The sequence below is a fragment of the Balaenoptera borealis genome (assembly GCF_965194805.1).
Source record: "Balaenoptera borealis genome assembly, chromosome: 2".
Taxonomy (NCBI): Eukaryota; Metazoa; Chordata; class Mammalia; order Artiodactyla; family Balaenopteridae; genus Balaenoptera; species Balaenoptera borealis.
The window spans coordinates 103,597,192-103,619,640 of record NC_138867.1 but is presented as its reverse complement, the minus strand read 5'-3'; the positions used below and the strand labels follow the sequence as shown (position 1 = coordinate 103,619,640).

The 22,449-nt window shown below is 36.8% G+C and overlaps 1 protein-coding gene across 6 annotated transcripts in view; it reads left to right on the top strand.

Annotated features, from left to right (window-relative positions):
- Positions 1-22,449, top strand: part of CEP120 (centrosomal protein 120) — a 79,564-nt gene that overhangs the window by 14,271 nt on the left and 42,844 nt on the right. For all 6 annotated transcript variants that reach the window (XM_082380701.1, XM_082380703.1, XM_082380702.1 and 3 more), the window contains 5 exons: positions 6,546-6,694; positions 14,415-14,612; positions 16,287-16,514; positions 17,486-17,702; positions 19,165-19,342. In XM_082380701.1, the coding sequence (XP_082236827.1) occupies positions 6,546-6,694; positions 14,415-14,612; positions 16,287-16,514; positions 17,486-17,702; positions 19,165-19,342 (970 nt within the window). The remainder of the gene's footprint in view (positions 1-6,545; positions 6,695-14,414; positions 14,613-16,286; positions 16,515-17,485; positions 17,703-19,164; positions 19,343-22,449) is intronic.

Here is a 22,449-nt window from a genome sequence, read left to right as displayed (position 1 = left end):
CTAACAGATTTATAGTATCTGGTCTTACATTTAGGTCTTTAATCCATTTTGAGTTATTTTTGTGTATGGTGTTAGAGAATGTTCTAATTTCAGTCTTTTATATGTAGCTGTCCAGTTTTCCCAGCACCACTTGTTGAAGAGACTGTCTTTTCTCCATTATATATTCTTGTCTCTTTTGTCGAAGATTAATTGACCATAGATGCGTGGGTTTTTTTCTGGGCTTTCTATCCTGTTCCATTGATCTATATTTCTGTTTTTGCGCCAGTACCATACTGTTTTGATTACTGTAGCTTTGTACTATAGTCTGAAGTTGGGAGCCTGATTCCTCCAGCTCTGTTTTCTTTCTCAGGATTGCTTTGGCTCTTCGGGATCTTTTGTGTCTCCATACAAATTTAAAAATTTTTGTTCTAGATCTGCAAAAAATGCCATTGGTAATTTGATAGGTATTGCATTAAATCTGTAGATTGCCTTGGGTAGTATAGTCATTTTGACAATATTGATTCTTCCAATTCAAGAATATGGTATATCTTTCCATCTGTTTGTGACATCTTTGATTTGTTTCATCAGTGTCTTATAGTTTTCAGAGTACAGATCTTTGTCTTCTTAGTAGGTTTGTTCCTAGGTATTTTATTCTTTTTGATGTGATGGTAAATTGGATTGTTTCCTTAATTTCTATTTCTGATCTTTCATTGTTAGTGTATAGAAATGCAAGAGATTTCTGTATATTAATTTTGTATCCTGCAACTTTACCTAATTCATTGTTGAGCTCTAGTAGTTTTCTGGTAGCATCTTTAGGATGTTCTATGTATAGTATCATGTCATCTGCACACAGTGACAGTTTTACTTCTTCTCTTCCAATTTGGATTCCTTTTATTTCTTTTTCTTCTCTGATTGCCGTGGCTAGGACTTCCAAAACTATGTTGAATAAAAGTGGTGAGGCAGAATGATTTCAGCTGTTCACGATTGTGAATGGTGTTAGCTGTGGGTTTGTCATATATGGCCCTTATTATGTTGAGGTAACTTCTTTCTGTGCCCACTTTCTGGAGAGTTTTTAATCATAAATGGGTATTGAATTTTGTGAAAAGCTTTTTCTGCATCTCTTGAGATGATCATATGGTTTTTATTCTTTAGTTTGTTAATGTGGTGTATCACACTGATTGATTTGCAGATATTGAAGAATCCTTGCATCCCTGGGGTAAATCCCACTTGATCGTGGTGTATGATCCTTTTAATATATTGCTGGATTTGGTTTGCTAGTTTTTTGTTGAGAATTTTTGCATCTGTGTTCATCAGTGATATTGGCCTGTGTTCCTCCGTGGGTTTATCCTGCCTGGGACTCTCTGCACTTCCTGGATTTGAGTGTTTCCTTTCCCATGTTAGGGAAGTTTTCAGCTATGATCTCTTCAGATATTTTCTTGGGCCCTTTCTCTCTCTCTTCTCCTTCTGAGACCCCATGTAATGAGAATGTTGTTGCCTTTAATGTTGTCCCACGGGTCTCTTAGAATGTCCTCATATCTTTCCATTTTTTTTCCCTTTATTCTGTTCTGCAGCAATATATCCACCATCTGTCTTCCAACTCACTTATCCATTCTTCTGCCTCATTTATTTTGCTATTGATTCCTTCTAGTGTATTTTTTGTTTCAGTTCTTGTATCGTTCATCTCTGTTTGCTTGTTCAGTCTCTGCCTTCATTCTTTTTTGAGATCTTGGATCATCTTTACTATCATTACTCTGAATTCTTCTTCATGTAGATTGCATATCTCCACTTCACTTAGTAGTTCTTCTGGGGTTTTATCTTGTTCCTTCGTCTGGGACATACCCCTCTGGCATCTCATTTTGTCTAACTTTCTGTGATTGCGGTTTCTGTTGCACAGACTGCAGGGTTGTAGTTCTTGCTTCTGCTTTCTGCCCACTGGTGGATGAGGCCCAACTAAGAGGCTTGTGCAGGCTTCCTGGTGGGAGTGACTGTTTCCTGCCCACTAGTGGGTGGACCTGGGTCTTGACCCTCTGGTGGGCAGGGCTGTGTCAAGGGATTTGTTTAGCGGGAAGCTGTGGGCTCAGAAAGACTCAGCCTGTCTGCTGATGGGTGGGGCTGTGTTCCTGCCCTGTTGGTTGTTTGGCCTCAGGTGTCCCAGCATTGGAGCCTACAGGCTGTTGGGTGGGGCCAGATCTTGGGGAGAAAATTGCAGCCTCCAGGATGGCTCACGCCAATGAGTACTCCCCAGAAGTACTGCCACCAATGTCTCTGTCCCTGTAGTGAGCCACAGCTGCCCCCTGCCTTTCCCGGAGACCCTCCGATACCAGCAGGTAGGTCTGGCCCAGGTGCCTATGAGATCACTGCTTTTTCACCTGGGTCCTGGTGTTCATGAGACTGTGTGTGCACCCTCCAAGAGTGGAGTTTCTGTTTTTTCTGGTCCTGTGGATTTCCTGCGATCAAACCCCACAGGCCTTCAAAGCCAGTTTGCTCTGGGGGCTCCTCCTTCCCACGCCAGACCTCCAGGCCAGGGAGCCTGACATGGGGCTCAGAACTTTCACTCCTGTGGGAGAACCTCTGTGATATAATTATTTTCCAGTTCGTGGGTCGCCCACCCAGTGGGAACGGGACTGAATTTGCGCCCCTCCTACCCTGTCTTTGTGGCTTCTCTGTCTTTGGATGTAGGATATCGTTCTTGGTAGGTTCCAGCATTGTTTTTGTTGATGGTTGTTCATCAGTTAGCTGTGATTTTGGTGTTTTCTTGGGAAGAGGTGAGCTTACATCCCCTACTTTGCCATCTTGTCTCCGTAGTGGTTAATTTTCTGTAAATGGTATTTTAAATTTCAAATGCCACTTGTTTATTATTGGTCTGTAGTGAAGCGATTGGCTTTTGCATATTAACCTTGTCTCCTGCAGCCTTGTTATAATTGCTTATTATTAGTTCCAGTAGTAGGTTTTTTTTGGTTTGTTTTTGTTTTCGGTCTTTCCATAGATGGTCATTCTACAGTTACTTGCAAACAAAGACAGTTTTGTGTCTTTCTTCCCAATCTGCATGACTTTGTTTCTTTTCTTGTGTTCCTGCATTAGCTAGGACTTACAGTGTGCTATTGAAAAGCAGTGGTGAAAGGGGACATCCTTGCCGTACTCCTGATCTTAGTGGGAAAGCTTCTCACCATTAAGTATGATGTTAGCTGTAGATTTTTTGTAGATGTTCTTTATCAGGTGAGGAGGTTACTCTCTATTTCTAGTTTGCAGAGTGTTTTATCATGAATGAGTGTTGGATTTTGTCAAATGCTTTTTCTGCATGTATTGATACAATCATGTGGTTTTTCTTCTTTAGCCTGTTGACGTGATGGATTACATTAATGGCTTTTTGAATGTTGAACCAGTCTTGTGTACCTTGAATAAATCCATTTGGTTGTGGTGTATAGTTCTTTTTACACATTGTGTTGATTTTATTGGCTAATACTTTGTTGAGGATTTTTACATCTGTGTTTATGAGATATTGGTCTGTTGTTTTCTTCTCTTGTAATGTCTTTGCTTGGATTTCATATTAGGATAATGCTAGTCTCATATAATGAGTTAGGAAGTATTCCCTCTGCTTCTGTCTTGTGGGAAAAAAAATTGTAGAGCATTGGTAATAATTTCTTCCTTGAATGTTAGGTAGAATTCACCAGTGAATCCATCTGGATCTGGTGCTTTTCTGTTCTCTGAAGTTATTGATTCAATTTCATTAAGTGATATAGGCCTATTCAGATTGTTTTCTTCTTGTGTGTGTTTTAGCAGATTGTGTTTTTGAAAGGAATTGTCCATTTCATCTAGGTTATCAAACTTGTGGGCATAAGAGTTGTTCATAGCATTCCTTTATTAAACTTTTAATGTCCATGGGAATCTGTAGTGATGTCCCCTTTTTCATTTCTGTTAATAGTAATTTGTGTCTTCTTTATTTTCTTAGGCTGGATAGATGCTTATTGATTTTATTGATCTTTTCAAAGAACCAGCTTTTGATTTTGTTAAATTTTTTCTCCATTGATTTCCTGTTTTCAATTTCATTGATTTTTGCTCTAGTTTTTATTATTTCTCTTCTTCTGCTTACTTTGGATTTAATTTGCTCCTCTTTTTCTATTTTCCTAAGATGGAAGCATAGATTATGGAGTTTTGTGGGTTTTTTGCCTTTTAGTGTACCTTGTAATTTTTTATTGAAAGATGGACATGATATACTGGGTAAAGGAAAATAGACTTTTAGTAATATAGTGGTAAGGGGGAGGGGAAGCATTCTATAGTCTTGTGATTAGGTTTCAGTCTTGGTGAGGCTGTGTCCCCTGTACTGTTTGGGCTTGTCTGATACTAGATTTTGGTTATGCATCTTTGGCAGGCCTATTAAGATGCTCTGTTCTCATTGCATCTTATCAGGTGGTGCACTATTTTCATTTAGTCTCATTACTGATTATGTTCACTTGATTACTTGATTATGGTGGTGTGTGTCTGTGTTCTCAACTATAAACTTACTTTTGTTTTCTTTTGTAATTAATAAATATTTTGTGGGGAAGAATTAGAAAATTAGAAAAATATTTATTCTTCATTATACCTTCAATTTATTCACTTATTTGTATTGTCTAAGTATGGACTTGACAGTTTTCTCTTTATTTAGTGGGTTATAATCTTTAACCATCATTGTTTGTCCCAGATTTGAGCATTGAGAACCCCTTCAAGCTTCTTCTGTTTCCTTTTTACTATCTCGATAATCCTTTGAGCTTTTTTTAAAAAAGTTTATTTATTTATTTATTTATTTGGCTGTGTTGTGTCTTAGTTGCAGCACATGGGATCTTCATTGTGGCATGCAGGATTTTTTGTTGTGGCACGCAGGCTCTTCGTTGCGGCTTGCGGGCTTCTCTCTAGTTGTGGTGCGGGCTCTAGAGTGCGCAGCCTCAGTAGTTGCAGCACATGGGCTCTCTAGTTGTGGTGCACAAGCTCTAGAGTGCGCGGACTCAGTAACTGTGGTGTGCAGGTTTAGTTGCCCTGCCGCATGTGGGATCTTAGTTCCCTGATCAGAGATCCAACCCACGTTCCCTGCATTGGAAGGCGGATTCTTAACCACTGGACCACCAGGGAAGTCCCTTTGAGCTTTTTTTTTTTTTTTCCCTGATACAAGAAGATGGTCCAGGTTCATCTTATACTTTTCCTATCTCAGCCCTGGATTCAGCCGTTACTTTAAGGAGCCCTGCTTCTTTTTAGAAGAGAATGATGTTTACAAGTCAAGATCCAGCTGCTAGGTGTGCTGTTGGGGTGTTGTTCCCATGTATGTATACATACACACATATATATGCAGACACATGGATATATATACACAAACACACGTATATATACATACATACTTTATATATTGATTTGCCCATATATATACTGAACAACATATATTCACATTGACACGTTCAATCCTTTTAATCCTACACCACAAGATTTATCCTAGTGTTCTCCCTTTCTGATAATGCGAGACCTGTCATAGTTAGTATTTTGACCTCTTAAGCTCTGCTGACCTTACTATTTAATGGCTACCTTTATTAAAGTACTTAATTGTCAGGTACTGTGCTAAGTGCTTTTGTTATCTAATTTGATCTTCTCAACAACACTGTAAAAGCTTTGCAGAAGGAAAAATGGAGACTAAAGGAGATCTTATAATTTCCCCATACAACTACTGAATGACAGAACTAGGGTTGGAACTTTGGTCTATGTGAATGTAGTGTCTATACTCTTAACCATTAAACTATTTTTAGCCAGTGCTACTGTAAGCACATTTCTTTTGGCTTAACTCCTGAAGGAGTCGAGGATTGCTGGTTTACAGGGTATACATATATAAAATTTTGATAAGCCCTGATATATTACCCTCCAAAAGGTTGTACTAGTCTGTACCTACCAACATGGAGCGTGCCAACCTGCTGGCAATCTCCCTGACACTGAACATTGTCTATTATTTTAGTTTTGTGTAGTTTTGTTTTTTTCCTTAATCAGTTTTGAAAAACCCTTGTCCCTCTCCAGTCTCTTCATAACGAAGCCTATTTGATTATATCTGTTCTCTTCTCAAAATTGTTTTATTGTTTTCTCTTATTCTTAGAAAACTATTCAAATGTTTCAGCATGGCGTTCAAGGAGGCTCTTTATGATATGGCCTCTCCCCACTTTCTGTACCTGAGTCCTCACTCTATGATCCAGCATGCCACATCTATTTCAGTTCTCTAACCACATGCTTTCTCTTGCTTCTGAGTCTTTGTATATATTGTTTCTTCTGCCTAGAACACCGTTTTCCACTCCCTCATTCTCTGTCTAGTCACCTTGCTCTTTTTAGCCAAGTTTTGCTTATTTTTCAGTTTGCAGTTTAGATTCACTTCCTTCAGGCAACCTGTGATACCTTTTCTAACGTGGTTTATTAAATTGAAATCGAAGGAAACCTTGCTGAGATATTAACTGTATCTGTGAAAACTGCCAAGTAAATTAAAAAGCATAACCAGCTTTCAAAATCTTATACTGGTTTATGGCAAACTACAATGTAGTTTAATTGTGTTTTTTTCCATAAAGTACCCGCCAGCCTGTCTGGACTTGATGCAAAGGACATTGTGGCGGTGTTGAATGAGGAGGGAGGTTATCATCAGATCGGACCAGCAGAGTATTGTACTGACTTCTTCGTGATGTCCGTGACCATAGCATTCGCCACCCAGTTGGAGCAGGTGAGATGAGTGATTCATGAAGAACTTGAAAACATTTTATTTTTAAAATCTGTCTTTTAGGTATTAAAAAGCCTTGCAAGTAGACTTACAAAAATAATTTAGAAAAATGTTTTCTTTCATATCAGAAAGCATTTTTGTTTTAGGAAAAGAATAAATTGGGATGATCTTGGTAGTAAGAGAATAAATTAAATCTCTTAGAATTTAGAAGAAAGACCATAAATAAGCATTGTTTCACATTGTATTGTGTGACATTGTAAAGACTGTTAAGAAATGATTTTTTTCTAAGTGTTAAATACTTTACTTTTTGGAGAAATATACAATGTTGGGAACATTGTCTCAGTCAGACCTTAATAGCTGTCAGGTCTGGGATTAGATTTTACCTTATTTACACACTAACAAATTAGCCTAAATGCTGCCAGAAGACAGAAGATTCTTGGGTCAGAGAGAAAGGAGCATATTACTCTCAGCACAGCAAGCAACATGAATATCAGCATATTTCTTTCAGTTCCCCCTATCCCAAGTCCCATGGAGGTGACATAGAGGGTCCCAGGTGGTTGCTCCACACTCACTGGGAGTGTGTCACAGCTGAGGAACACAGAACTTAGGGAATGTACGACTTCTACTGTAAGTAGTCTAGGTCTTTGTCTGGGAAGACACGTTACTTTATCAAAGTTTTGAGCTGCATAAACAGCGCTGGGAGATGGCCTGGGTAAGAGTGGTCAGGGCCTTGCATTCTTGTTACACTCGGCAAGAATGTGCAGGGATGCTCAGGGCCTGTGGCCGATTGCTTCCTCCCAACAATGGCTCAACACAAAAGTAGCTGTTATTTCATTGTCCTTTTCAGGATCGAGTCCAGTTTTTTTGACATTATGTTGATCTACAGCACCTGAAATAAATTACTACTTTAAAATATAGAGAATATGGCTTATGACTTTAAAATTTTTATCAGACTATTCACTTTCTTAGAGGTATACATTTCCCAGATAATCTGCATTCATAAGTGAAATATGAGTTAGTGACCACACTAAATCTTAGTAAGATCTATCAGGTAAAAGATTTTTCTCAGGAAATGTGTTTGGCTCTGTCACACTGAATTCATGCCCACTACAAAAAGTACTTTTTATATATACGTATTCTTTGAGCTTTACTCTTTCTCTCCCAATTTGGTACTGTCATTTTCTCACTGACACTATATATATGTGATTTTGTCTCTTTCCGTCAATTTCCTTTTTTTCCTCTCTTCATAAAGCTCTGCTTGTGGATTGCCCCGGCTTAATATGCCATGCTGGTTGGGGGGTGGGGAGTTAGATGTCCACTGTCTGTTCATTAACCACATCAGAACACACATTAGATAGTGAGTCTACTGTGTTTTTACTGTGCTCTTAAATACCTGCAAAGTATTTAAAATTGCTACTTTATTTTTAAAAATATTTTTTCAACTCCCTAGGAAGGCATAATTTTACTTGTGTTATATTTTGTGAAATAGGCATGTGTTCACTACTTTGCTAATGTTGTATTTAATCCTAGCACAACTTTAGGGGATTATTATTTTCACTTTTGAGATGAGGAAACCAAGTTTTGAGAAAGTTTTTTAGCTAGTAAATATCCTAGGAATTTCTGGCCATATGGTCACTCTCCACATTCTCTTGTTCCCATATTTTGCTCTCTTGCCTCTGAAGGGGTTTTGGAGTAAGATCAATTTGAGTTGGAATCTAATTCTCACTACTTACTGGCTTCTTTAACTTAGGCAACCTACTTAACCTTTCTCAGGCTTGAATTTTCTCAGTTGTATGGTGGCAGTAGTACCAGCCTTGTGGGTGTGCATGAGGAATGAGATAAAACTAATGTGCTTAACATGTAGTTTGTATGTGTGAACCTATATTTATATAGTGAAAGCTTGTGGGTAATTGACCTACTGAATCCACAACTAAAACTAATACAGTTCTTGGTAATACAAAGTAACTTTTTAGGAAAAGTCACTCAGTTTAGTTAAAAATAAAAAAACAGATTGATGTCTGGCAAGCTATTTGCTATCTCCGATAAAAATTAAGCCAAGTAGGTTCCTCAAAAGATTAAACAGAATTACCATAGAACCCAACAGTTTCACTACTGGGTATATATCAAAAGAATTGAAAACAAGGTATTCAAATAAAAACTTGTACGTGAATGTTCATAGCACTATTTACAATATCCCAGAATATCACAGAAATAACCCAGATGTCCATCTATGGATGAATAGATTAACAAAATAAATAAATGAATACACACACACACACACACACTCTCTCTGGAGTATTATTTAACTATAAAAGAAAGTACTGATACATGCTACAACAAGGATGAATGTTGTAAACATACTGAGTGAGATAAGCCAGACACAAAAGGTCACATACTGTTTGAGTCCATTTATATAAAATATCCAGATAGGCAGACCCATAGAGACAAAACGCAGATTTGTGGTCACCAGGGGAGGGAGAAGTTATGGGGGAGCGGCATGGGAGGGGCTGCTCAGTGGTTCTGGTGTTTCTGTTTGGGGTGATGGAAAAGTTCTGGAACTAGGTAGTGGTGATGGTTGCACAACATTGTGAATGTACTTACTGAACTGTACAGTTTTTAATGGTTAAAATGATAAATTTTCTGTTATGTGTATTTTACAATAATTTTTTAAAACACAAAAAATTAAGCCCAATAATTTATTCATCCCTTGATACTGCTTAGTATTACTTGTTTGCTTTTTTCACTCTTTATGGACAAGTCAAGGATTTTAAAAAATAGCAGTTTAGTTTTTTTCTTCTCAAGCTAGTCAAAGGTAGTGTGAGAAAGCATCTAGCAATAAACAAACATACCTTTCGGATGCAAATAAGTGACTTAGAACATTGATACTGTAAGGTAGTAGAATGCAGGAATGAAATTAGAGTAAGAATACTGGATTGTGATAACCTTGCTTCCTTTTTAAATATTGAAATTAGGGCAAAAAACCTGTTTCTAAATCCAAGGATGATAAAGGATTTTTAAAAGCATCTCTTCTCTTAGTGGGAATTACTTAGAGTTAAATGTGCTATGAAATATTAAAGGGCTATCTTTTTTTCTTAAAATTTTTATTGCTTTCTGACTATGGAAGAAAGGAAAAGAAAATGAAGGTCTCTTTTAATTAAACTCCTCAGAAATAATCACCCATAAGGGCAGTATATTCTTTTCCTCAGGTATTTTTCCATTCACATAATAGCTGACTATGTGCTAGGCAGACTTGTAGAAGTGAACATGTATTATCTCTTTTAATCCTTCCAAGAACCCTAAGAGAAATGGAGGTTCAGAGTGATTAAGTACTTGTCTAAAGTCTCATAGCAAGCCATTGGTGGAACCAAAGTTGAGGGTCGGGGCTTACTCCAGAATTTGTGCTCTCAACAACTAAAAGTGTATAAGTGCTGGCTCTCAATAAATATAAATCTACATGATTAAAATCCACATGTAACATCCAGAACATTATTTAGGCTTGCCCCATGGTAGTAAGTAATAAATAAATCTCTTGTCCATAAAAAAAAAAAAAAAAAAATCCACATGATTAAAATCTAATCAAACAAATACATTTTAAAGTATAGGATTAAAGTAATAACTTGCTTTGTATTTAAAATATATTTAATATAAAATAAATAACTTTATTGACTATTTACTGTGTGCTCAGTACTGGGTTGTTTTAATGTAAGTGGTTAGTACTTTTATTTTCACAGACTTACAGACTTACAAACTGTCCTGTAAGTATTTTTGACCTAAAAATATTTTAGATAACTTTCATGTCACTATATCATTATTTAGGAGCCATATTGTATGATAACTATAATATATTTAAGCCATCTCCTGTTGCAGAACATGTCAATTACTTATAGTTTGTTACTTTTAACAATGTGCTAGCAAACATTAAAGGTCTGTTAGAAGGTATTTTGCATTTTATGGGACAAGCATCCCATGTCTTCATGTCACGTGGCCAGGAAACTACCAGCTTTGAGAAGTAACACTCCTAGTATGGAAGACATCCTTTTTTTTTTTTTTTTAATTTTGTATTAGACTATAGTTGATTTACAATGTCGTGTTAGTATCAGGTGTACAGCAAAATGATTCAGTTATACATACATATATGTATATATTCTACTTAATTTACTACAGAATATTGAGCAGAGTTCCCTGTGCTATACAGCAGGTCCTTGTTGGTTATCTGTTTTAAATATAGTACTGTGTATATGTCAATCCCAAACTCCCAATTTATCCCTCCTGCCCACCTTTCCCCTTTGCTAACCATAAGTTTATTTTCCATGTCTGCAAATCTGTTTCTGTTTTGTAAATAAGTTCATTTGTATCATTTCCCCCCCCCCGCATATAAGTGATATCATATGATATTTGTATTTCTCTGTCTGACTTACTTCACTTAGTACGATAATCTCTAGGTCCATCCATTTTGCTGCAAATGGCAGTTTCATTTTTTTTTTAATGGCTGAGTAATATTCCATTGTATATGTGTACCACATCTTCTTTATCCATTCATCTGTCGATGGACATTTAGGTTGTTTCCGTGCCTTGGCTATTGTAAACAGCACTGCAGTGAACATTGTGGTGCATGTATCCTTTCAAACCATGGTTTTCTCTGGATAAATGCCCAGGAGTGGGATTGCTGGATCGTATGGTTGCTCTATTTTTTAGTTTTTTAAGGAAACTCCCTACTGTTCCCCTCTGAGCATATTTGTGTGTGGATGATTTACTACCTTTACTTTATGTTTGCCTTTACTGGTGAGCCTTCCCATTTGTAATTTTCTTGTTTCTAGTTGTGTCCTTTTCTTTTCTACCTAGAGAAGTTCCTTTAGGATTTGTTGTAAAGCCGGTTTGGTGGTGCTGAATTCTCTTAGCTTGTGCATGTCTGTAAAGCTTTTGATTTCTCTATCAAATCTGAACAAGAGCCTTACTGGGTAGAGTATTCTTCGTTGCAGGTTTTGCCCTTTCATCACTTGAAATATATTGTGCTACTCCCTTCTGGCGTGCAGAGTTTCTGCTGAAAAATCAGCTGATAACCTTATGGGGATTCCCTTGTATGTTATTTGTTGCTTTTCTTTGTTGCTTTTAATATTTTCTCTTTGTCTTTAATTATTGTCAGTTTGATTAACGTGTCTCTGCATGTTCCTCCTTGGGTTTGTCCTGCCAGGGACTCTGCATATCCTGGACTTGGGTGACTATTTCTTTTCCCATGTTAGGGAAATTTTCAGTTATTATCTCTTCAAATATTTTCTCATGTCCTTTCTTTCTTTTTCTGGGACCCCTATACAGTGAGTCCCCTACATACGAATGAGTTCTGTTCTGAGAGTGCATTTGTAAGTCCTATTTGTTTGTAAGTCCAACGAAGTTAGCCTAGGTACCCAACTAACACAATCAGCTGTATAGTACTGTACTGTAATAGGTTTATAATACTTTTCACACAAATAATACATAAAAAACAGAAAAGAAAACATTTTTAATCTTACAGTATAGTACCTTGAAATGTATGGTAGTACAGTACAACAGCTGGCATACAGGGGCTGGCATCAAGTGAACAGGCAAGAAGAGTTACTGACTGGAGGAGGGAGAGGAGGTGGGAGATGGTAAATCTGAAGGATTATCAGCAATAGGAGACGGAGGGTAAGCTGCAGTTTCACTCATGCCTGACATTGATGGCACAGGTTCTGGTTCCTTGGTGGAACCAGATGCATGTTCGCATCTTTGAAAGTTCGCAACTTGAAAGTTCGTATGTAAGGGACTTACTGCTTTGCGAATGTTGGTGCTCTTAATGTTGTCCCAGAGGCCTCTGAGAGTGTCCTCACTTCTTTTCATTCTTTTTTCTTTATTCTGCTCCGTGGTTGTGATTTTCACCATTCTTTCTTCCAGGTCACTTATCTGTTCTTCTGCCTTGTTTATTCTGCTATTGATTCCTACTAGTGTATTTTTCTTTTCAGTTATTTTATTGTTCATCTCTGTTAGTTCTTCAGATCTTCTAGCTCTCTGTTAAACATTTTTTGTATCTTCTCAGTCTGTGGCTCCATTCTTTTTCCAAGACCTTGGATCATCTTTCCTATCGTTACTCTGAATTCTTTTTCGTGTAGATTGCCTATCTCCACTTCACTTACTCGTTCTTTTGGGGTTTTATCTTGTTCCTTTGTCTGGGACATATTCCTCTGTCATGTCATTTTGTCTGTCTTTCTGTGATTGCGGTTTCCATTCTGCAGACTGCAGGGTTGTAATTCTTATGGCTTCTGCTCTCTGCCCCCTGGTGGATGAGGCTGGTCTTAGTGGCTTGTGCAGGCTTCCTGGTGGGAAGGACTGGTTCCTACCCACTGGTGGGTGGACTCGGGTCTTGTCCCTCTGGTGGGCAGGGCCATGTCAACGGGTGTGTTTATTGGGAAGTTGTGGGCTCAAGAAGGCTTTATAAAGCAGCCTGTCTGCTGATGAGTGGGGCTGTGTTGGTTGCTTCGCCTGAGGCATCCCAGTACTGGAGGCTACAGGCTGTTGGATGGGGCCAGGTCTTGGTGAGAAAATGGTGGCTTCTGGGAGGGCTCATGCCAATGGGTACTCCCCAGAAATACAACCACCAGTGTCTTTATCTCAGTAGTGAGCTACAGCCAACCCCTGCCTCTACAAGACCCTCCAATACCAGCAATTAGGTCTGGCCCAGGTTCTTATGAGGTCACTGCTCTTTCCCCTGGTTCCTGGTACACACAAGACCTAGTGTGCACTCTCCAAGAGAGGAGTTTCTGTATCCCCTGGTCCTGTGGATTTCCTGCGATCAAATCCCTCTGGCCTTCAATGCCAGATGCCTTGCGGGCTCTGCCTCCCGATTCCAGACCCCCAGGCTGGGGATTGTGATATGGGGCTCAAAACTTTCACTCCAGTGGGAGAACCTCTGAGATATAATTATTTTGCAGTTTGTGGGTTGCCCACCCAGCAGGTATGGGATTTGATTTTATCGTGATTGTTCCCCTCCTACCATCTCCTTGTGGCTTCTTGTTTGTCTTTGGATGTAGGATATCTTTTTTGGTAGGTTCCATCTTTTTTTTTGTCGATGGTTGTTCAGCAGTTAGTTGTGATTTTGGGTGTTTTCTTGAGAAGAGGTAGGCTCATGTCCTACTCTGCCATCTTGTTCCACCCCCAGTAAACATTTCATTTGTGAAGGGCTCCATCTTCCCCCTGCAGCAGCTCCTTACAGTGGGTGGAAGACAGCCTTTTGTAACTTAATTTATAGGTCTCCAAGTTTTGTAAGAGTAGCTACAAAGCTTTTATTTTCCCATCAAAAGAAGTTATAGTAAATAGCTTGGATTAAGGTTTTTTAAAAACCTTCTCTCATTTACGGAGAGGATGGTGGAGTAAGGATATGTGGAAATAAGGAAAGCTCAGTGTAAAATATTTGACCACTTTCTTCTAAAAGAACTTTTATGGAGTTTTCATCGAGTAGTTGAATGAAACATAAGCTTTAAAACAACATTAATGTATAAAAATATTTTAGTCTCTTTGTGCTTGTGTAAGATAAACCTTTAAAAATTAAACTAGTGATTTGGTAGTAATTTGGCAGAGATTTAGAAATTTTGAGTTATTAATTTAAGGCTTGAAATAAATCATTTTAGCAAATATTTTTGGAGTTTCTCAGACATCTTTAAGGATGTTTAGTGGTTTATAAAGTAATAATCCTTTTTTTTTCTTAAATATTTAGTTAATTCCGTGTACCATGAAACTTCCAGAAAGACGGCCTGAGTTTTTCTTTTACTATTCTTTACTGGGAAATGATGTTACAAATGAACCCTTCAATGATTTGATCAACCCAGACTTTGAGCCAGAGAGAGCATCTGTTCGAATACGTAGCAGTATAGAAATTCTTCGTGTTTACCTGGCTCTTCAGTCTAAACTACAGGTAGGTACGGCAGAAAATTGTTTCTTATGAGATGATTTTTTAAGCATTAAAGAGGTACCCAAACTCTGTCTTATTTCTGAAGTGGATATCATATTTCTGCCACATCTTTTAATTTTTTAGGAATTATCCTGACTTGTACAGTCACAGCATGACAGTTATTTCAGAATTTTAGGAGATATACCGCCTTACTTTGTTACTGTGGAAAGAGGTAGATCAGTTATCGGTCATTTATAATAAAAAGTTGTACCTGGAGCTTAAAGCTGCGGGCACCAGGCAGGTTTTATTATTGTTAGTGGAGATTAGCTGTCACCACACAGATCACACTCTAGATTTCAGAATTTATACACCTTATTGCTATTAAAATCAAAGAGATAAAACAACTTTCTAAAACCTGTTCTTGAATTTGGTAGTTTTGTAAACCAATTTTAAATTGGACTTTATTTAAAAGTGAACCTTATCTAGTCCAAAATTACTTTTCTGTTTGTTATGATTAATTTTAATCAGACTGAAATGGGTGGTGAAGTAGGGTGGGGTAGTCATTTTTTTATAGTAAAGTGATCATTCATTAGACTTTGCTTGCGTTTTGAGTGGATAGTGAAAAGAGGCATTAAGAAATTTTAGTGGAACTAAATTTTAGAGGTGGTTCTGCTAAATCCAAGGTATTTAGAGAGTTGAAGGTTATATAAAATGATGAAATGCAGGAAAAAAGCACTTTGAATTTTATCTTATAAAATTCCTTACCAAAACTATTGACTTATTTATTAGTTTGATTCTCATGGACATTTAAGTCATAAAAATCCTTTCTCTCCAGCCCATTAAAAATATCACACCTAATAACATTAGGACTGTTATAGGTCATTGCTGATAGTAGAATTAAAAGTATTTTTATGTAATGACTGCATATTGTTCATATGAATATTAGGTTTGCTGTGGCTTCAATGTAGTAAGGGAAAAGAATAGTTATGTGACACATATCTGGAGCAGCCTTTCTTTTTTTCTTTCTTTTTTTTTTTTTTTGGTAGTTGCAAAAGGTGGTAATGTTGAAGTTTTGATTAGCTAGCAGTGATTAATGGTACATTCCACCACCCCAGAGGTATTCTCTTTTACCTTTCACTGTTAAGCACTCTGTTTTATATATAAAGTTTGAAAAGCAAGAAAAAAGAGAAAGAAACATTCATGATGTTTTGTGGGTGAATAAAACAGAATTATTTGAGGTTCTTTAATTTCCAAATAGGGCTGGACCCACTCACTTATTTTTTAAGAACTGTGTTTAATGTTATAATGGAAATAGAAGAGATGCTTGATGTATTTGTTTTCCGTTTAAATTCATATATTGATGATATAATTTGCATATGTAATATAGCATAGTAAAATATTAAAGTAACCATAGCTCACCAAAGAGACAGAACAGACAAGGTGATAACATAGGAGTGTACAGTAGTGAAAGGAAAAATGAAAAGAATTAATAACTTTATTATTGAGTTCTGGGTAAATTTTGTGCTTTAGCAACAGTTTTAACAATCATGTGTGAGTATCTTAGTCACTGCAGGTCAATAAGATAATCTGCATTCTGCTTTCCTTCTATGGATCATTTTATAACTTTTTGTTAAGTTTGTGTGTTTAGAATAAAGGAGAAAATATAAAGCCTGATTTTGATTTTCCCTGTCATATTAGATCCACCTCTGCTGTGGAGACCAGTCACTTGGAAGTACAGAAATACCCTTAACCGGACTACTGAAAAAGGGTAGTACAGAAATCAACCATCGCCCAGTCACAGTTGAAGGTGCTTTTACTCTTGACCCTCCAAACCGAGCCAAACAAAAGCTTGCACCTGTTCCTGTGGATTTGGCCCCCACTGTGGGAGTGTCTGTGGCTCTGCAGAGAGAAGGCATAGATGCCCAGGCAAGTAGTGACCCTCCTTCCCCTCCTCCAGCTTCTTCGATGTAGTTCATGATTAGTCACAAAAGTTGAGCTTCAGAAGCATTACCCCACATAAGAAAGTATTTATTACTCTTAGGTAGTGGCCTTCATTATATGATAACCTCCTCTCCAAAAAGACCCTTTTGAGAAGTGCTGTGGCTTCTGCCGCATTTCACAGGTGACACTGTCCAGAGCCCTTCAGTCCAGTCTTTTCATGTAGTAAAAACCATTCCCCACACCCCCAGCTCGTAGTCAGTGACTGTGGCAGAAGAGGGACTACGGTAGAAGAGAATATTTTTAGACCCAGTTTCTGGTAATCTGCGTTAATGGATCCTTTTTGGTTGACTCAGCCTTAGCTAAGATAAGGTTTTTGGCTCAGTGTTTTATAGTCCTCATACTGTCTCTAGGCAATAGAGACATTTATTTGAATATATATGTTTTTTGATTATATATAGCCCCAGAATCAACTTTAGTGTCATGTTCTTTTAAAGAACTGATTTTTATGTAGGCTGTGAACTGAAGTGAGAGTTTAAAAAGACATATATGCATGTATTTTTAGAGGATAGTGGAGCAAAGGAAGAAAATCATACTAGACTTCTGGGTTTTTGGTTTTTTGTTTGTTTTTTAGTAATACAGACCTCCTTTGTATTGCTTTGGTAGGAATAACTATTCCCAAGGACACCTATGCCTGACTTCTTTTATTGAATATCCCTTCTTATGCATTAGGATGCATTTTGATGCGGAGCTCTGGATATCATATTTCCTTCCTGTTCATCTTCCTTTTTCTGGTCCTAGATGCTATAAGAAAATTTGCAAATTATGAAGAGAAATAGACTAGGAATATCCAAACTGGGAAAGGAAGCTAATATTTTTTAAAAACAACATCACGATTTTTGCTTAATTATGAAGGGAAGTTCTTTGCAAATTATACTTTATTTAAAAATTGTTTTTAGTCTTTAATTGAATTAAAGACCCAGAATGAACATGAGCCACACCATTCAAAGAAGACAGTTTTCACCCCCACAAAGGAGAAGACACACACTGGGCCCAAGTCTCCACGCGTGTCCCCTGTTCCACCTCACAGTCAGTCACCTCCAACAAGAGACGACGCAACAGAAAGTGAAGTGGAAAGCTTACAGTATGATAAGGACACAAAACCCAATCCAAAGGGTAAGGTATTCTTTTCACAGATCTGTCTTTTAGGTATAGATTTTTCAGCCATCTAATAAATGATTGTGCGAGTTTTCATGGGTGCTAAGTAAAAATTGTGAGTTTTTTAAAGAGCCAATGTAAAAAAAAAGAATCAGATGAAAGTAATTGAAATTTACTTAACTTCATAGTAGAATTTGCTAAAAGGTAAGAGAATTTTTCATTTATTTTCATACTAGAAATAGTAGCTTCTTCAAAAGAAATTAAAGAATATAATTCTTTCTAATAGATTGTTAGCAAACTTTTCAGTATCTCAATTTCACTGGAATTTTAGAGAAAAGAGATACTAACTGCCTCTTACAGTAAACTTAAAATAATCATTTTTGATCCTAAAGTCGAGACAGTCTGAGAATGCATATTTATCTGGTCTTATAAAAATTTTCCATCTGTTACGTAAGAATCTACAGTTAAATTTAGTAGTACAAGTTGTAAGAGCAGTGGTGGATTAGGAGTTAGAAGTTTGGGTGCAAGTTATAGGTCTGTCACTGAGTAGCTATAGGACTTGGGCCATTCATTAAACATCTCTGGTGTATAATAGGATTGGACTAGATACCTCTGTCTTTTCAAGTTTTAGTTTTTTTGTTTGTTTTTAATTTTTGTTGGAATATAGTTGATTTACAAAGTTATGTTAGTTTCAGGTGTACAGCAAAGTAAATCAGTTATACATATACATATATCCACTCTTTTTTAGATTCTTTTCCCATACAGGCCATTACAGAGTATTGAGTAGAGTTCCCTGTGCTATACAGTAGGTCCTTATTAGTTATCTATTTTATATATAGTAGTGTGTCTATGTCAATCCCAATCTCCCAGTTTATCCCTTCCCCTCCCCTTTCCCCCTTGGTGACCGTAAGTTTGTTTTCTACATCTGTGACTCTATTTCTGTTTTGTAAATAAGTTCATTTGTACCATTTTTTTAGATTCCACATATAAGCAATATCATATGATATTTGTCTTTCTCTGTCAAGTTTTAGTTTTTTGTTAGACATAGTCTAACAAACTACTTTTTAAACCCTAACCAAACTACTTTTTAAAAAGTGATGTAATTATATCTGCAGTAAGTCTCAAATACAACCCTTCAAATACTAAGCTATATTCACCTGTCTCTTAGAAATATTAGTGCCTGCCAGGCTGCTATCATACATTACTGCATCGGTACTGTATGCTTTTATGTTTTGCAATATATGTTGAGAGTGAGAGTAAGCTCTTTTTTTTACACAGTTCTATAATGGGAATTAAAGCCTACATAATATTGGACAAGTCACTTTAAGAAGTTTATGCCTCAATTCATATGTTTATAAAATCAGATAGTCAAGTCTTTGCTTGAAGGTAAATTAGATGATATCTTTAAATTATCTGAATAACTTAAGAGAAATTGTTAGCAAATGGAATTTTTTTAAAAAAATTTTTATGTTCATTTTAGCTGTCAGTTCTTCTGAACCTGCTTTACTGGCCCAGCCAGTGACTATATCCATTGCTTCAGGAACAGCTTCAGGACAGAAAATTGCTGTTCCTGCAACATCACATCATTTTTGCTTTTCAATAGACTTAAGGAGTATCCGTGATTTGGAAGTTGGTTTTCCAGTCAACTGTATATTAAGGTATGATTTGATTTTGTTTCAATATATTTTCTGAGGAGAAATGCCTTTCCTCTGTTTGGGGTTTGCAGAGGAGAAATGTCACCAAAGAAGTTATGACATTTGTTAAATCAGTGGACTAAAAGGGTGTAAGGCTATTATGTCCTAATGACTTTGAACTTAATCAAAGGTGGCATTGGTAGTATGAGAGGTAACAGTCTTGCTAATAATTGTAGGTATTGATAATAATTTGTTAATGTTCCTTTTTAAAATATAGTGACTCTTGAACTTAAAAATGTATCGTTTCCAGAAAAGGTGCCATAGATCAAAATGATGGGAGTATAGTATCTGATTTTTCTATAAAACTGTGTTATAATGGGAGGTTATAGTCTTAATACCTACCTTTTATACCTATGACTCTAAAAACCATACCTAATGAACTGGAAGTGGAATGTGTCCACACTGTTCAATTTAGAGAATTGAAATATATATTTCAGTCAGTTAAATGGCTTTTACATAATGGCTTGTTTTGTTTGTTTTTTTTTAATTAATTTATTTTTGGCTGCGTTGGGTCTTCGTTGCTGAGCTTGGGCTTTCTCTAGTTGTGGCGAGTAGGGGCTACTCTTTGTTGCGGTGCATGGGCTTCTCATTGTGGTGGCTTCTCTTGTTGTGGAGCACAGGCTCTAGGTGTGCGGGCTTCAGTAGTTGTGGCATGTGGGGTCCGGTAGTTGTGGCTTGCGGGCTCTCGCACAGGCTCAGTAGTTGTGGCACACGGGCTTAGTTGCTCTGCAGCATGTGGCATCTTCCCGGACCAGGGATCGAACCCGTGTCCCATGCATTGGCAGGCGGGAAGTCCAGGACCAGGGAAGTCCCCATAATGGCTTGTTCTTAATAATATTACATTTCCATAGACTTTGTGGCTAATATATATATTAAATATAATATAATTATGTGTTTTAGTTTGGAGTCTTTAGGTCCTCATAAATTACCTTGGAACAAGCATTAGCATTTGTAATAAAATTTTTGGTCTCTATGTGATTAAAATGAGAAAATCAGAAAATCTTCCATCATCTTGGATTGCCATTCCCAGGAATGTCAGCAACTTCTCATTGGTTCCTGCTGTTATTTGAGGCATGTCTGCCTTTCAAATGCATAAATCAACTCCTACTTGTATCTAATTTTTCAGTTGTTTGATTCCTTATCAAGTTGTTTCCAAAGTCCTCTGAGCTTTGGTGTGAATAATGGACAGAACCAAAGGGACCCAGCACTGAGTTCACACGGCGAAGTCATAGAATGGAAGTTTGTCCTCACAGCTTAAGTTCTGCATTTTACCTCATGTTAGAGGCTGAGAATCATGACTAAAATGTTGTTTTTTTAAAAATTGAAAGCCAGGAAAAAGTTTTCTGCTATAGACATAGCTTTTCTCACAGGGTTTATATAACATAGAAGCGTCCCTTTTTCTCTCCTGCTGCTACTGGAGAAACTGATCTTAGGACACTTAGAGATGATGTTGGCCAGAAGCACAGGGATGATCTGAGATTGGATGCTGTGAGGGAGGAGCCTTGAACAAGCCCAGTTAGAAAGCACATATTAGTTTTTGTGTTTCCTGCTTGCCATAGGGCCACTTGTTTAATCATTAAGTGCCTACATTATGCCAACAGTTTGTCTGGTATTAGGGCATGGGGTATATAAACAAAGAGCTCAATCTAGTGAAGAAGACAGAGTCAGAAATATGTCAGTACATGAGGGAGGCTACTAATTCACTTGACAAAGAAAAGGGAAAGAATATACTACACCGAGGAAAGAGGTATGATCCACTTAATACTCTATAGAAATCACTTGAGGACTACTGCTTCTGTCTTTGATTTATTTTAAGGCTTTTTTTTTTTTTTTTTAATGCTGGGCATTTTATGTTTGATAGATTTTATGTTATCATGCTCTGCGATGATATGAAATTGTAGTGTACAGTTGTCTAATGGAATTTGTGAGATAACTGATATTAGAAAAAGTTTAATGTGTTTGCTTTTTTTTTTCTTTTAAATCACTACATCTGTAGTAGGGGGTTAAATTTCTAGGGGATGAGCTCTCTGAGATGACCTAAATTCAGTTTATGTAATTGTATAGGAATTGAGTGTATGAGCAGGATTCTTCTTGTAGGAAAAGTAATTTCTACTAGTAGAGTTTAAAGTCTAGTTTTATTAATGAATAACAAATTATAAAATGAAATTTAAGTGAGCATTACAATATCTCTGTATTTGGCTTTACGTACAAAATAAGTTCAGCAATAGTCAGACATTCTTCTATTTAATCTGGTGTGACTTTTATGATGAAAGAAAGAAATAGTGTTGTGTCACTCTTTGATTCATCTGTAGTATATTTGAGTTGCTTTCATGCTTGATTCTCAGTTCAGAGACAAAATACTATGAATGCATCCGTTTGGAGTTGACTAAGGGTTTTTTTAGCCCATAAAAAATCAGGACATTAGTATATAAAGAAAAAAAGGTTTAGAAATTAAATTTAGCAAGCATTTCTTGACAGTTTACTATATGACGGAAACTGTTCTGGGAGCGCAAAGATGAAAAAGATAAGACCCGTGCCCTCAGGAACTCTTTTTTTTTTCCCCCCCACATTTAAGTTTTAGTATTTATTTTTTTATAAAAATATTTTTGACATATAACATTGTGTGAATGTAATGTGTACAACATGTTAATTTGCTACATTTATATACCTCAGGGAGCTCTTAACAGATGGCAGCTCTTTGTTTAGTGGAGTCATTTTCACTTCTGAATCGTTGTCTTATTTGAAGTGTATCAAAGTGACTGTCTCTTTCTTATTTGGTGTATTGCCTTCAAAATACCAGTGTATACTCCTTCCCCAGACGATCATTGGAAGATTACTTATAAAGGAACTTTGGAAACCAGTGCTGTGCAAATAATGCATTTTCTCTATAATTTCTGTGATTTTTATATCAACACTGAAAATATTTGTATAATTTTAAAGTTGGTGATAGGAGTAAAACCATAATGTATTTGTACCATTTATTTATCTATGAAAAAATTTTTATTTAATATTCATATTACACTTTTTTTTTTTTTAACAGACTATAAATCCCATTTGTAAACTATAGGATT